The 13,893-nt window shown below is 45.4% G+C and overlaps 1 protein-coding gene across 1 annotated transcript in view; it reads left to right on the forward strand.

Annotated features, from left to right (window-relative positions):
- Nucleotides 1-13,893, forward strand: part of LOC137323446 (contactin-associated protein-like 5) — a 630,151-nt gene that overhangs the window by 440,510 nt on the left and 175,748 nt on the right. Inside the window, exon 22 of the mRNA XM_067986920.1 lies at nt 7,943-8,182. Coding sequence (XP_067843021.1) covers nt 7,943-8,182 — 240 coding nt within the window. The remainder of the gene's footprint in view (nt 1-7,942; nt 8,183-13,893) is intronic.

The raw sequence follows: 13,893 nt of genomic DNA on the forward strand, positions 1-13,893 counted from the left end.
CATCCTGTGGATGGCACACACTGCAACCGCAGTGCGTCGGTGGTGAAGGGAGTGAATGTTTGGGGTGGTGGATGGGGTACCAATCAAGCAGGCTGCTTTGTCCTGGATGGTGTCAAACTTCTTGAGTGTTGTTAGAGCTGCACTGATCCAGGCAAGTGGAGAGTATTCCATCACACTCCTGGCTTGTGCTTTGTAGGTGGTGGAAAGGGTTTGGGGAGTTAGGAGGTGAGTCACTCACCGCAGAATACCCAGCCTCTGATCTGCTCTTGTAGCCACAGTATTTATGTGGCTGGTCCAGATAAGTTTCTGGTCAATGGTGACCCCCAGAATGTTGATGGTGGGGGATTCGGCGATGGTAATTCCATTGAACATCAAGGGGAGGTGGTTAGACTCTCTCTTATTGGAGATGCTCATTGCCTGGCACTTGTCTGGCGTAAATGTTACTTGCCACTTATAAGCCCAAGCCTGGATGTTGTCCAGGTCTTGCTGCATGCGGGTGTGGACTGCTTCATTATCTGAGGGCTTGCGTATGGAACTAAACACTGTGCAGTCATCAGCGAACATTCCCATTTCTGACCTTATGATGAAGGGAAGGTCATTGATGAAGCAGCTGAAGATGGTTGGGCCTAGGACACTGCCCTGAGGAACTCCTGCAGCAATGTTCTGGGGCTGAGATGATTGGCCTCCAACAGCTTCTACCATCTTCCTTTGTGTTAGGTATGACTCCAGCCACTGGAGAGTTTTTTCCCCCTGATTCCCATTGACTTCAATTTTACTAGGGCTCCTTGGTGCCACACTCGGTTAAATGCTGACTTGATGTCAAGGGCAGTCACTCTCACCTCACCTCTGGAATTCAGCTCTTTTGTCCATGTTTGGACCAAGGCAGTAATGAGGTCTGGAGTCGAGTGGTCCTGACAAAACCCAAACTGAGCATTGGTGAGCAGGTTACTGGTGAGTAAGTGCCGCTTGATAGCACTGTCGGCGACACCTTCCATCACTTTGTTGATGATTGAGAGTAGACTGATGGGGCGGTAATTGGCCGGATTGGATTTGTCCTGATTTTTGTGGACAGGACATACCTGGGCAATTTTCCACATTGTCGGGTAAATGCCAGTGTTGTAGCTGTACTGTCATTTGGCCATTCAGCTTTTTTGCCCAAGTATTTTTTTCTTCATACTAGCTAATCTCTTGTGGGAAGTGGAGATAGTGGGATACCTCTTAGGTTGATGGCATGGGTTGGCTATAATGAACAGAAGGGTCAAAGGTCAAATGGGCAAAGTAGCCCAAAATAACAACAACAATTTGCATTTATATAGCACCTTTAACGTATTAAAATGTCCCAAGGCATTTCACAGGAGCGATTATCAAACAAAATTTGACACCGAGCCACATAAGTAGAAATTAGGACAGGTTGGTCAAAGAGGTAGGTTTTAAGAAGCATCTTAAAGGAGGCGAGAGAGGCACAGAGGTTTAGGGAGGGATTTTCAGAGCTCAGGGCCTAGACAGCTGAAAGCACGGCCGCCAGTGGTGAAGCGAAGAAAATCATGGATGTGCAAGATGCCAGAATTGGAGGAGCGCGGAGGTCTTGGAGGGTTTTAGGGCTGGTGGATGTTACAGAGAGAAAGGCAGGGAACAGGGAAAAAAAAATCACAGGGCGATCCTAAGAGCCACATTGAGAGGCACAGAGTTAGTGAAATTCAAGGAGAAGAATAGGAGTCCTGGGAATGGACCAGAAGGCAAGACCGAGATTGAAGAAACATGCTGCACGGGGTCACCTGGTGGCCAGAGCCTACTACTGCATTGCAGCTGTTAACAGCAAAATCGAATGTAAAAAGTTGAGGTCGCAATTTATAATGGCAAATGTTGATCGAAAAGCATGACCAAGAATCATGACAACAGGAACTAAAGTTTATGAACAGGAAGTGTGGGCCATACAGAAGTTTTTTTAATAATATGCTAATACATCTCCTGTGACATTGCTTATCGTGAGTCAGAGGATTCACTGTTTTATAACAAAAGGGATGTTTCTGCAATGTAAGAATTAACATCAGGGCCATTGATTTACAGTAACTAATTGAACGTCTATTTTTTTAATGTTTACTGGGATTGTTACTGGTGCTTTTGGGATTGAATATAACAACTCTGTCAATTATGCTGTGAAAACTGTAAATGAGTGGTTTATATATAGAATTCCTTTATGTGTGAATTTAATTTTTATCCCTCACCATTTGTAAAGCTGAGAACCACAACAGGAAGTGGCAACTGGAGGTCGATATCTGGTAGTTAGTAATACTGGGGAGGGGGAAATAGGGCTTATTTGCATTTTGGTAGCAATGGGGAATGGTCCTGGACTTCAGTAGCACTTTGGAATGGTCCTGGAGTTTGGTAGCAATGGGGAATGGTTCTGGACTTTGGAATGGTCCTGGAGTTTGGTAGCAATGGGGAATGGTTCTGGACTTTGGTAGCACGTTGGAATGGTCCTGGAGTTTGGTAGAACTGTTCTGGGGCTACTAGAATTTGGCAGCATAGGAGGGATTGTTTGAACTGGCGTCTCTGTAGAAACTAAACTTGGGGTTCAGCACAACTGGGAGGGGAAGGGTATGCATGTGATGTTTGGCTCACTGATGGGCTCCTGACATTTGTGAGGGGAGGGGCAGGGCATGGGTCATCATCAACATAGAGGAGTTCCTGGAAGGATTCCCATTTGGAGCCCCCCATTTGCCATTTGGAGCCCAACAATGTGCAGCTGCAAACTTCTGGCAGTCGGACCACCTACTAGTGCCAGGAGAGTCAGCTGGGCATTTAAAGGGGCAACTGAGACAGAAAGATCAAAGGAGCTGAAGCCTTGGAGGCCTCGACAGGTAAGTGAGCGAAAGCCTATTTGGAGCAAAAGGATGCCTCTAATAGGCCCTCTCCCTCCGTTACCAACCTTGGGGCAACGGTCATCGCTGCTCTGGGCCTGGTGCCACCTTCAACAAGACGGTCCTGGGAAGAGGGATAACTGGAGCAAATGAGAGAGAAATAGTTTGAGAAACCAGGTCCCACTCCCACTCCTTTCTCCCCCTCCCCCCACACCGGTATTTGCATGCAGTGGTGGAGAAGTTGGTGCCAGCAGCATTTCCAGAGGAGGTAGGGAAGGGGAGGGCAATTGAGGTCGACGCGGTTAGATAAAGGTAGGCCATATGGGGCAGGATAGTGGATGAGAATCCAGCCCTATGATTGTCCCTGTATCTGAGAGCTGTTAATAACATTTGCCTGAGGAAGGAGGAAGTCTCCGAAAGCTTGTGAATTTAAAATAAAATTGCTGGACTATAACTTGGTGTTGTAAAATTATTTACAATAATTAGAATGTTTACATTTCCTAACTGTCAACATGACAAGCGATAATCAGGCGATATAATTAGAGGCTTGTTGTTTAAAAGTTCACCTTTTCTGCTTGAAAAATGAACACAATTTCAGTGAGGTTAAATACTGTCTCTCGCTGAGCTTAATGCAGATTACAAGGCACATAAAAAGCTACGGTTGGTGAGTAAACAGTAGACCATCATTTCTCTCACTCGCACTCGCATAAAATAGCCTCTCTGTTTGAAAAAACTCTATATAAATTTTACCTGAATAAAGTATTGAAATTTATCCTCTCGATTTTCTTCAAATAATTTTGAAAAAGCTTTTGAGCAGCTACTCTTGGACTATTCAGTCAGTACAGCTGATTGAGCAGTACCGATACACCCTGAGAAATTAGGTACATGCTTAGACTTCACGATCCAAAATCAGTTCACAGTGTCACATCTCTGGACAAAGATATCAAGTCCAAGTCCAAGCTTTTTGGAGAAGCAGAGGCCTCCAAGGAAAATGTTAAAGAGACACAAAAGACAAATTTAATGGTATTATTGTGAAATACGTAGCTTTGAATTTTATTTAAATTTTGGAGTTTAGAAGTTTCAGCTATTGAGAAAAAAATTCAGTACGATAAAGTTTTCAGAAAGCATTTTGAGCGATTTATGGGAGACCAGTGGCCAGATTGTGCAATCGCAAGGGGATATACTCTCACTATAAAATAGGAGCTGTTGATAGAATCCTAGAATGTTTACAGCATGGAAGGAGGCCATTCGGCCCGTCGAGTGCGTGCCGGCTCTCTGCAAGAGCAATCCAGCTAGTCCCACTTCCCGCCCAATCCCTGTAGCCCTGCAAATTTTTTCCCTTCAAATACTTTCCAATTCCCTTTTGAAAGCCACAGTTGAATTTGCCTCCTCCACTCCCTTAGGCAGTGCATTCCAGATCACAACCACTCGCTGTGTAAAGAAGTTATTTCTCATGTTGCCTTTGGTTCTTTTGCCAATCACCTTAAATCTATGTCCTCTGGTTCCTGACCCCTGCGCCAATGGGAACAGTTTCTCTCTATCTACTCTGTCCAAACCCTTCATGATTTTGAATACTCTATCAAATCTCCTCTCAACCTTCTCTGCTCTAAGGAGAACAACCCCAGCTTCTCCAGTCTATGCACGTAACTGAATTCCCTCATCCCTGGAATCATTCTAGTAAATCTCTTCTGCACCCTCTCTAAGGCCTTCACATCTTTCCCAATGTGCAGTGCTCAGAACTGGACACACGACTCCAGTTGTGGCTGAACCAGCGTTTTATAAAGGTTCATCATAATCTCCTTGCTTTTGTACTCTATGCCTCTATTTATAAAGCCCAGCATTCCGTATGCTTTCTTAACCGCTTTCTCAACCTGCCCTGCCGCCTTCAACGATTTGTGCACATATACCCCCAGATCTCTCTGTTCCTGCACCCCTTTTAGAATTGTCCCCTTTAGTTTATATTGCCCCTCCTCGTTCTTCCTACCAAAATGTATCACTTCACACTTCTCTCCGTTGCATTTCATCTGCCACGTGTCCGCCCATGCCACCAGCCTGTCTATGTCCTCTTGAAGTCTATCACTATCCTCCTCACTGTTCACTACCCTTCCAAGTTTTGTGTCATCTGCAAATTTTGAAATTGTGCCCTGTACACCCAAGTCCAAATCATTAATATATATCAAGAAAAGCAGTGATCCTGTCCCCTGGGGAACACCACTGTATACCTCCATCCAGTCTGAAAAACAACTGTTCACCACTACTCTCTGTTTCCTATTACTTGGCAAATTTTGTATCCATGCTGCCATTGCCCCTTTTATCCAGTAGGCTTCAACTTTGATGACAAGCTTATGATGCGGCACTTTATCAAAAGCCTTTTGGAAGTCCATATACACTACATCAACCGCATTGTCCTCATCGACCCTCTATGTTACCTCATCAAAAAACTCAATCACGTTGGTTAAACACGATTTGCCTTTAACAAATCCGTGTTGGCTTTCCTTTATTAATCCAAACTTGTCCAAATGACTGTTAATTTTGTCCCGGATTATTGTTTCTAAAAGTTTCCCCACTACCAAGGTTAAACTGACTGGCCTGTAGTTGCTGAGTTTATCCTTGCACCCTTTTTTGAACAAGGGTGTAACATTTGCAATTCTCCAGTCCTCTGGCACCACCCCCATATCTAAGGATGATTGGAAGATTATGGCCAGTACCTCCACAATTTCCACCCTTACTTCCCTCAGCAACCTTGGATGCATCCCATCCGGACTGGGTAAATTATCTACTTTAAGTACAGCTCGCCTTTCTAGTACCTCCTCTTTATCGATTTTTAGCCCATCCAGTATCTCAACTGCCTCTTCACTTACTGTGACTTTGGCAGCATCTTCTTCTTTGATAAAGACAGATGCAAAGTACTCATTTAGTACCTCAGCCATGCCCTCAGCCTCCATACGTAGATCTGCTTTTTGCTCCCTCATCGATCCCACCACTCCTCTTACTGCCCGTTTACTATTTATATGCCTATAGAAGGTTTTTGGATTCCCTTTTATGTTAGCCGTCAGTCTATTCTCATACTCTGTCATTGCCCCTCTTATTTCCTTGTTCACCTCCCCTCTGAACTTTCCATATTCAGCCTGGTTCTCACTTGTCTTATCAACCTGACATCTGTCATACACCCCTTTTTTCCTGCTTCATCTTACTCTCTACCTCTTTTGTCATCCAGGGAGCTCTGGTTTTAGTTGCCGTACCTTTCTCCCTCGTGGGAATGTACCTAGACTGTATCCGAACCATCTCCTCTTTAAAAGCTGCCCATTGTTCAATTACAGTTTTGCCTGCCAATCTTTGATTCCAATTTACCCGGGCCAGATCTGTTCTCATCCCATTGAAATTCGCCCTCCTCCAATTGAATATACTTTAGATTGGTCCTTTTCCATAGCTAATCTTTTGATTCTGTGATCACTGTTCCCTAAATGTTCCCCCTCTGAACCTTGCTCCACTTGGCCGACCTCATTTCCCAGAACCAGATCCAGCAATGCCTCCATACTCATTGGACCGGAAACGTACTGGTCAAGAAAGTTCTCCTGAACACACTTCCAAAATTCCTCCCCCTCTTTGCCCCTTACACTATTACTATCCCAGTCTATATTAGGATAGTTGAAGTCCCCCATTATCACTACTCTATGAATCTTGCGCATCTCTGTGATTTCATTGCAAATTTGCTCCTCTGCGTTCTTCCCACTAGTTGTTGGCCTATGGAGTACCCCCAGTAGTGTAATGGCACCTCTATTGTTTCTTAACTCTAACCAGATAGCTACTGTGTGTGACACAGATTGTGACAAGGTAGCTCAACACCTTTAACATTGAAAATAGCTATCACAGTGTGACCTACAGGAGTAAGTGTTACTTATAATGTATTTTCAATGAAACACACACTCTACATACTAAGTTTAATATATAATGGCTATAGATGGATATAATATAGAGATAGATACTGCATCAAATAATAGAATAACATATTAATGCTTCTCAATGTTGTTTGTAATAATAATCTTTCACATTCCTTATATAACAAAATAAAACTTTGGGAATGTTGCTGATAATTTTGTCATCCCATTCTTACTGCTTTGCACCAGAAAGAATAGTGTCTTTGTTCATAATCCATTCAAACGTGAATCAGAGTGAACATGCAGTTTTACACTGTCAGAGTGCAGCTGATGGCAGACGCACAGTTCTCCCCAGTGTAAACGGCCCAACGTTGTGGAACTGATATCATCGTAGATTCACAAAAATGTGGGTGCACAATGTTAGGTTAAGGGAGCCATTTTCAGTAAAACTCGGGGACACCCTCCCTCGTGTCTCTACTCTTACTCTCTGTGTTGCACTCTGTGTAGCCCAGAGTACCTACATTACTTGACTCCCAACAGCAAGTGTAAAAACTCGGGAGAGTGAAACACGTAAAACCCTCTCCCACAACAGGGATCTCACCTGATGTATAAGCACCAATGTAAAAAGCAATAGAGAATACAAGGGAAAGACTATGGGATAGAAATGAGTTTTGCGCGGCAGGGCTAAACGGGCATTATTTGATTGGCCGCACTTTATAGGCCCCACTTAATATGCAGCTCTATTGTAGTAAATTAAACTGAATATCGACTAGAAAGTATAACAGGCAGATGAATTTCTATCCCAATCTCTCTGAGGCAGCCAATGCCATTTCCCTCAATTAGAAGCTAACACCTTTAATCCTGGTTTACACTACAACTTTTGCATCAATACAGAACCACTGGACAATGGTGCAAAATGTGAAGTATGGCTGGGCAATAAATGTCTCTGGGGTTTTAAAGTGGACAGTTTCCATTTTTGAAGTCAAAGTTGTTCTGTGGAAGAAAGAAACACATTCATATGCTGGAGACATTATGTAGAAAGCAGAAAAAAATGATATAAAAGGACAATTGCCAAATTCCATCTTTTGACATTAATTATGTTTGTAGATTAGCTATGGTATTTCAACAAAGATGATGGGTTTATGCTTGAAAGTGGCAAATTACACGAGAAGGGATTTAAAGCATAATTCATTCCAATTTCAGGAGGAACAGCCTCGAAGCAGAAAGGATTCCTTGGATGCATTCGGTCCCTGCAATTAAACGGGGTGACCCTTGACCTTGAGGAGAGAGCGAAAATGACCCCGGGGGTGAAACCAGGATGCCCAGGACACTGCAGCAGTTACGGCAACTTGTGCCACAATGGGGGGAGATGTATTGAGAAGTATAACGGCTATTCCTGCGACTGTGCTCACTCTGCGTATGATGGACCATTCTGTAAGAAAGGTAAGATGTAGCATTCTGGCACCGCACATGTTTAATTAGAGCTAGACATTGGATTCTATTAATGGTATTTTCCTAATACACAATGTAATTTAATGTTATTGAAGGGAGCAATGTAATAGCCGTTTGTAAAAGTGTTTTGAATGGATGTGTTAATCCTTCACAAGGGCAACATTACCTTGTAAGACAAATCAGATGGTTAATTGAACAATGCAAATACTTGACTGAAAATAATTTTCCAGCAGATCATTGCTACTTATTACTTTCACAGGAAAGCCAGTTTAACGAGTTGAAAAGCGCACAATGTGTTTCATAGAATCCTAGAAAGTTACGGCACAGAAGGAGGCCATTCGGCCCATCGCGTCCGTGTCGCCGAAAAAGAGCCATCCAGCTTAATCCCACTTTCCAGCTCTTGGTCCGTAGCCCTGTAGGTTACGGCACTTCAAGTGTACATCCAAGTACTTTTTAAATGAGTTGAGGGTTTCTGCCTCTGCCACCCTTTCAGGCAGTGAGTTCCTGACCCCCACCACCCCCGGGTGAAAAATATTCTCCTCAGCTCCCCTCTAATCCTTCTACCAGTTACTTTAAATCTATGCCCCATGGTCATTGACCCCTCTGCCAAGGGAAATAGGTCCTCCCTATCCACTCTATCTAGTCATAATTTTATATACCTCAATTAAATCTCCCCTCAGCCTCTTCTGTTCCAAAGAAAACAACCCCAGCCTATCCAATCTTTACACATAGCTAAAATTCTCCATCCCTAGCAACATCCTCGTAAATCTCCTATGTATCCTCTCTAGTGCAATCACATCTTTGCTGTAATGTGGTGACCAGAACTGTACACAGTACTCAAGCTGTGGCCTAACCAATGTTTTATACAGCTCTAGTATAACCTCCATGCTCTTATATTCTATGCCTCAGCTAATAAAGGAAAGTATCCCATATGCCTTTTTAACCATCTTTTCTACGTGTCCTGCTACCTTCAGGGATCTGTGGACAGGCACACCAAGGTCCCTCACTTCCTCTACACCTCTCAATATCCTCCGATTTATTGTGTACTCCCTTGCCTTGTCTGCCCTCCCCAAATGCATTACCTCACACTTCTCCGGATTGAATTCCATTTGCCACTTTTCTGCCCACCTGACCAGTCCATTGATATCTTCCTGCAGTCTACAGCTTTCCTCCTCACTATCAACCTCACGGCCAATTTTTGTATCATTTGCAAACTTCTTGATCAAGCCCCCCCACCACATTAAAGTCCAAATCATTAATATTAACCACATTAATATATATCACAGAATTAAACCTTTCAGCCAACATCCCAGACTCTACCATCACCATCCCTGGGTATGTTCTGTTCCACCTGCAGGACAGACCCACCAGAGGTGACGGTACAGTGATATACAGTCAGGAGGGAGTGGCTCTGGGAGTACTCAACATTGATCCCAGACTCCATGAAATCTCATGGCATCAGGTCAAACATGGGCAAGGAAACCTCCTGCTGATTATTACCTACCGCCCTCCCTCAGCTGATGAATCAGTCCTCCTCCATGTTGAGCAGCACTTGGAGGAAGCACTGAGGGTAGCAAGGGCACAGAATGTACTCTGAGTGGGGGACTTCAATATCCATCACCAAAAGTGGCTCGGTAGCGCTACTACTGACCGAGCTGGCCGAGTCCTGAAGGACATAGCTGCCAGACTGGGCCTGCGGCAGTTGGTGAGCGAACCAATACGAGGGAAAAACCTACTTGACCTCGTCCTCACCAGTCTACCTGTCGCAGATGCATCTGTTCAAGACAGTATTGGTAGGAGTGACAACCGCACAGTCCTCGTGGAGATGAAGTCCCGTCTTCGCACTGAGGACACCATCCAACATGCAGTGTGGCACTATCACCGTCCGAAATGGTATAGATTCAGAACAAATCTAGCAGCTCAGAACTGGGCATCCAGGAGGCGCTGTGGGACATCAGGAGCAGCAGAATTGAATTCCAGCACAACCTATAACCTCATGGCCTGGCATATTCCTCAATCTACCATTACAAACAAGCCAGGGGATCAACTCTGGTTCAATGAGGAGTGTAGCAGAGCATGCCAGGAGCAGCACCAGGCGTACCTAAAAATGAGGTACCAACCTGGTGAAGCTAGAACACAGGACTACATGCATGTTAAACAACAGAAGCAACATGCTATAGACAGAGGTAATCGATTCCACAAATAAAGGATCAGATCAAGGCTCTGCAGTCCTGCCACATCCAGTCGTGAATGGTGGTGGACAATTAAACAACTAATGGGAGGAGGAGGCTGTGTGAACATCCCCATCCTCAATGATGGCGGAGTCCAGCACGTGAGTGCAAAAGGCAAGGCTGAAACGTTTGCAGCCACCTTCAGCCAGAAGTGCCGAGTGGATGATCCATCTTGACCTCCTCCCGATATCCCCACCATCAAAGAAGCCAGTCTTCAACCAATTCGATTCACTCCACGTGATATCAAGAAATGGCTGAGTGCACTGGATACAGCAAAGGCTATGGGCCCTGACAACATCCCGGCTGTAGTGCTGAAGACTTGTGCTCCAGAATTAGCTGCGCCTCTAGCCAAACTGTTCCAGTACAGCTACAACACTGGCATCTATCTGACAATGTGGAAAATTGCCCAGGTATGTCCTGTCCACAAAAAGCAGGACAAATCCAATCTGGCCAGTTACCGCCCCATCAGTCTACTCTCAATCATCAGCAAAGTGATGGAAGGTGTCGTCGACAGTGCTATCAAGCGGCACTTACTCACCAATAACCTGCTCACCGATGTTCAGTTTGGGTTCCGCCAGGACCATTCAGCTCCAGACCTCATTACAGCCTTGGTCCAAACATGGACAAAAGAGCTGAATTCCAGAGGTGAGGTGAGAGTGACTGCCCTTGACATCAAGGCAGCATTTGATCAAGTGTGGCACCAAGGATCCCTAGTAAAATTGAAGTCAATGGGAATCAGGGAGAAAAAACTCTCCAGTGGCTGGAGTCAAAACTAGCACAAAGGAAGATGGTAGTGGTTGTTGGAGGCCAATCAGCTCAATCCCAGGACATTGCTGCAGGAGTTCCTCAGGGCAGTGTCCTTGGCCCAACCATCTTCAGCTGCTTCATCAATGACCTTCCCTTCATCATACGGTCAGAAATGGGTATGTTCGCTGACGATTGCACAGTGTTCAGTTCTATTTGCAACCCCTGAGATAATGAAGCAGTTCGTGCCCGCATGCACCAAGACTTGGACAACATTCAAGCTTGGGCTGATAAGTGGCAAGTAACATTTACGCCAGACAAGTGCCAGGCAATGAGCATCTCCAATAAGAGAGAGTCTAACCACCTCCCCTTGATGTTCAATGGCATTACCATTGCCGAATCCCCCACCATCAACATCCTGGGGGTCACCATTGACCAGAAACTTAACTGGACCAGCTACATAAATACTGTGGCTGCAAGAGCAGAACAGAGGCTGGGTATTCTGCGGCAAGTGACTCATCTCCTGACTCCCCAAAGCCTTTCCACCATTTACAAGGCACAAGTCAGGAGTGTGATCGAATACTCTCCACTTGCCTAGATGATTGCAGCTCCAACAACACTCAAGAAACTCGACACCATCCAGGACAAAGCAGATCACTTGATTGGTACCCCATCCATCACCCTAAACATTCACTCCCTTCACCACCGACGCACCGTGGCTGCAGTGTGTACCATCCACAGGATGCACTGCGACAACTCACCAAAGCTTCTTCGACAGCACCTCCCAAACCCGCGACCTCTACCACCTAGAAGGACAAGGGCAGCAGGCACATGGGAACAATACCACCTGCACGTTCCCCTCCAAGTCACACACCATCCCAACTTGGAAATATATCGCTGTTCTTGCATCGTCGCTGGGTCAAAATCCTGGAACTCCCTACCTACAGCACTGTGGGAGAACCTTCACCACATGGACTGCAGCGGTTCAGGAAGGCGGCTCACCACCACCTTTTCAAGGGCAATTAGGGATAGGCAATAAATGCCGGCCTTGACAGCAACGTCCACATCCCATGAACGAATAAAAAAACACGTAAGGGACCTAGTACTGAGTCTTGCAGGACCCCACTGGAAACAGCATTCTCTTTGCAAAAACACCCGTCAACCATTACCCTTTGCTTCCTACCACCTTGTGTTTGTGTTCTCTACGTACAACTTGGGAGATCCCTCAAAAGTAGGTCATGACGACGGTGCTACCAAAGGGGATAAGAAGATGGGCCCGTGACACAGTGCATTCTCCATGGGGAGAGAAAAAACGGCTTACAATTTCAGTATGCCCCACTCTGGAGGACTCCAGCATACCTCCCGGTGTCTGATAACAGCATAACATCCACATCTGACGTTAATATTTTGAGGGCCACCAGCAAGTTTAGTCATAGCGCCCCTCTTCCCACATCGCACTTCCCATCCCGCTATCTCCCCACACCCCACCCACTCCCAGCTAGCACTTTTCCAAATTTTTAAAGATTAATTTTCGGGATATGGGCATCGCTAGCAAGACCAGCATTTATTGGCCATCCCTAGTTGCCCTTGAGTAGGTGGTGGTGAGCTGCCTCCTTGAACCGCTGCAGTCCTTGTGGTGAAGGTTCTCCCACAGTGCTATTAGGTAGGGAGTTCCAGGATTTTGATCCAGTGACGATGAAGGAACGGCGATATATTTCTATGTCGGGATGGTGTGTGACTTGGAGGGGAACTTACATACACCTGCTGCCCTTGTCCTTCTAGACGGTGGAGGTCGTGGATTTGGGAAGTGCTGTTGGCGAGTTGCTGCAGTGCATCCTGTGGATGGTACACACTGCAGCCACTGTGCGCCGGTGGTGAAGGGAGTGAATGTTTAGGGTGGTGGATGGGGTGCCGATCAAACGGTCTACTTTGTCCTGCATGGTGTCGAGCTTCTTGAGTGTTGTTGCAGCTGCACTCACCCAAGCAAGCGGAGAGTATTCCATCACACTTCTGACTTGTGCCTTGTAGGTGGTGGAGAGGCATTTGGGAGTCAGAAGGTGAGTTACTCGCCGCAGAATACCCAGCCTCTGACCTGCTCTAGCAGCCTCTAGGAATATATAATTCAAAAAATATAGACCCAGCAGTATATTTAATTTTGCTGAAATTCAAGCTGATCTTTAATGGTACTGCTGGTTGAACCCAGTGGAGAGGATTTGCACTATAATTATGAAACCATACAAGTTGAGAAGAGGCCAAATTAATCTGCCGTCATCGCTGGCTGACTGACTGCGCCGTGTGACTGATTTGCCAGTGTCTAATGTGAGGATCAGTCATTCATTTCTAGTTGGTGGCAGTAACGCAGATTCAACTTCTTGTACTTATTAGTGTATTAAACAAAACAGGGTAGGATTTGCCACAGGATTCTCCCGATCTCCCCCCATAACTTCAGTGGAACCCTGGAGGAATGGGGCAGAGGTAACCATTTCTCGATATTTCTTCCGGAGACCCACTGATCTCCTGCAGGAAATTCTATGTGTAGACTTTAGCATAAAATAATGTCCAGTATCCTAAATGAGTGTCCATAAGAATGCACATTAAGGCTGAGAAAATTCCGTCCGACCCATCGAAGCCCCGATCCGTGCTTCCATTTAGCAAGACTCCCCGCCTGGAGCAGTCTCTCACAATATGTCCTTTGTGTTTCTACAACCCTGACCATCAGATTAGTGC

The sequence above is a fragment of the Heptranchias perlo genome, chromosome 7 (assembly GCF_035084215.1).
Source record: "Heptranchias perlo isolate sHepPer1 chromosome 7, sHepPer1.hap1, whole genome shotgun sequence".
Classification (NCBI taxonomy): domain Eukaryota; kingdom Metazoa; phylum Chordata; class Chondrichthyes; order Hexanchiformes; family Hexanchidae; genus Heptranchias; species Heptranchias perlo.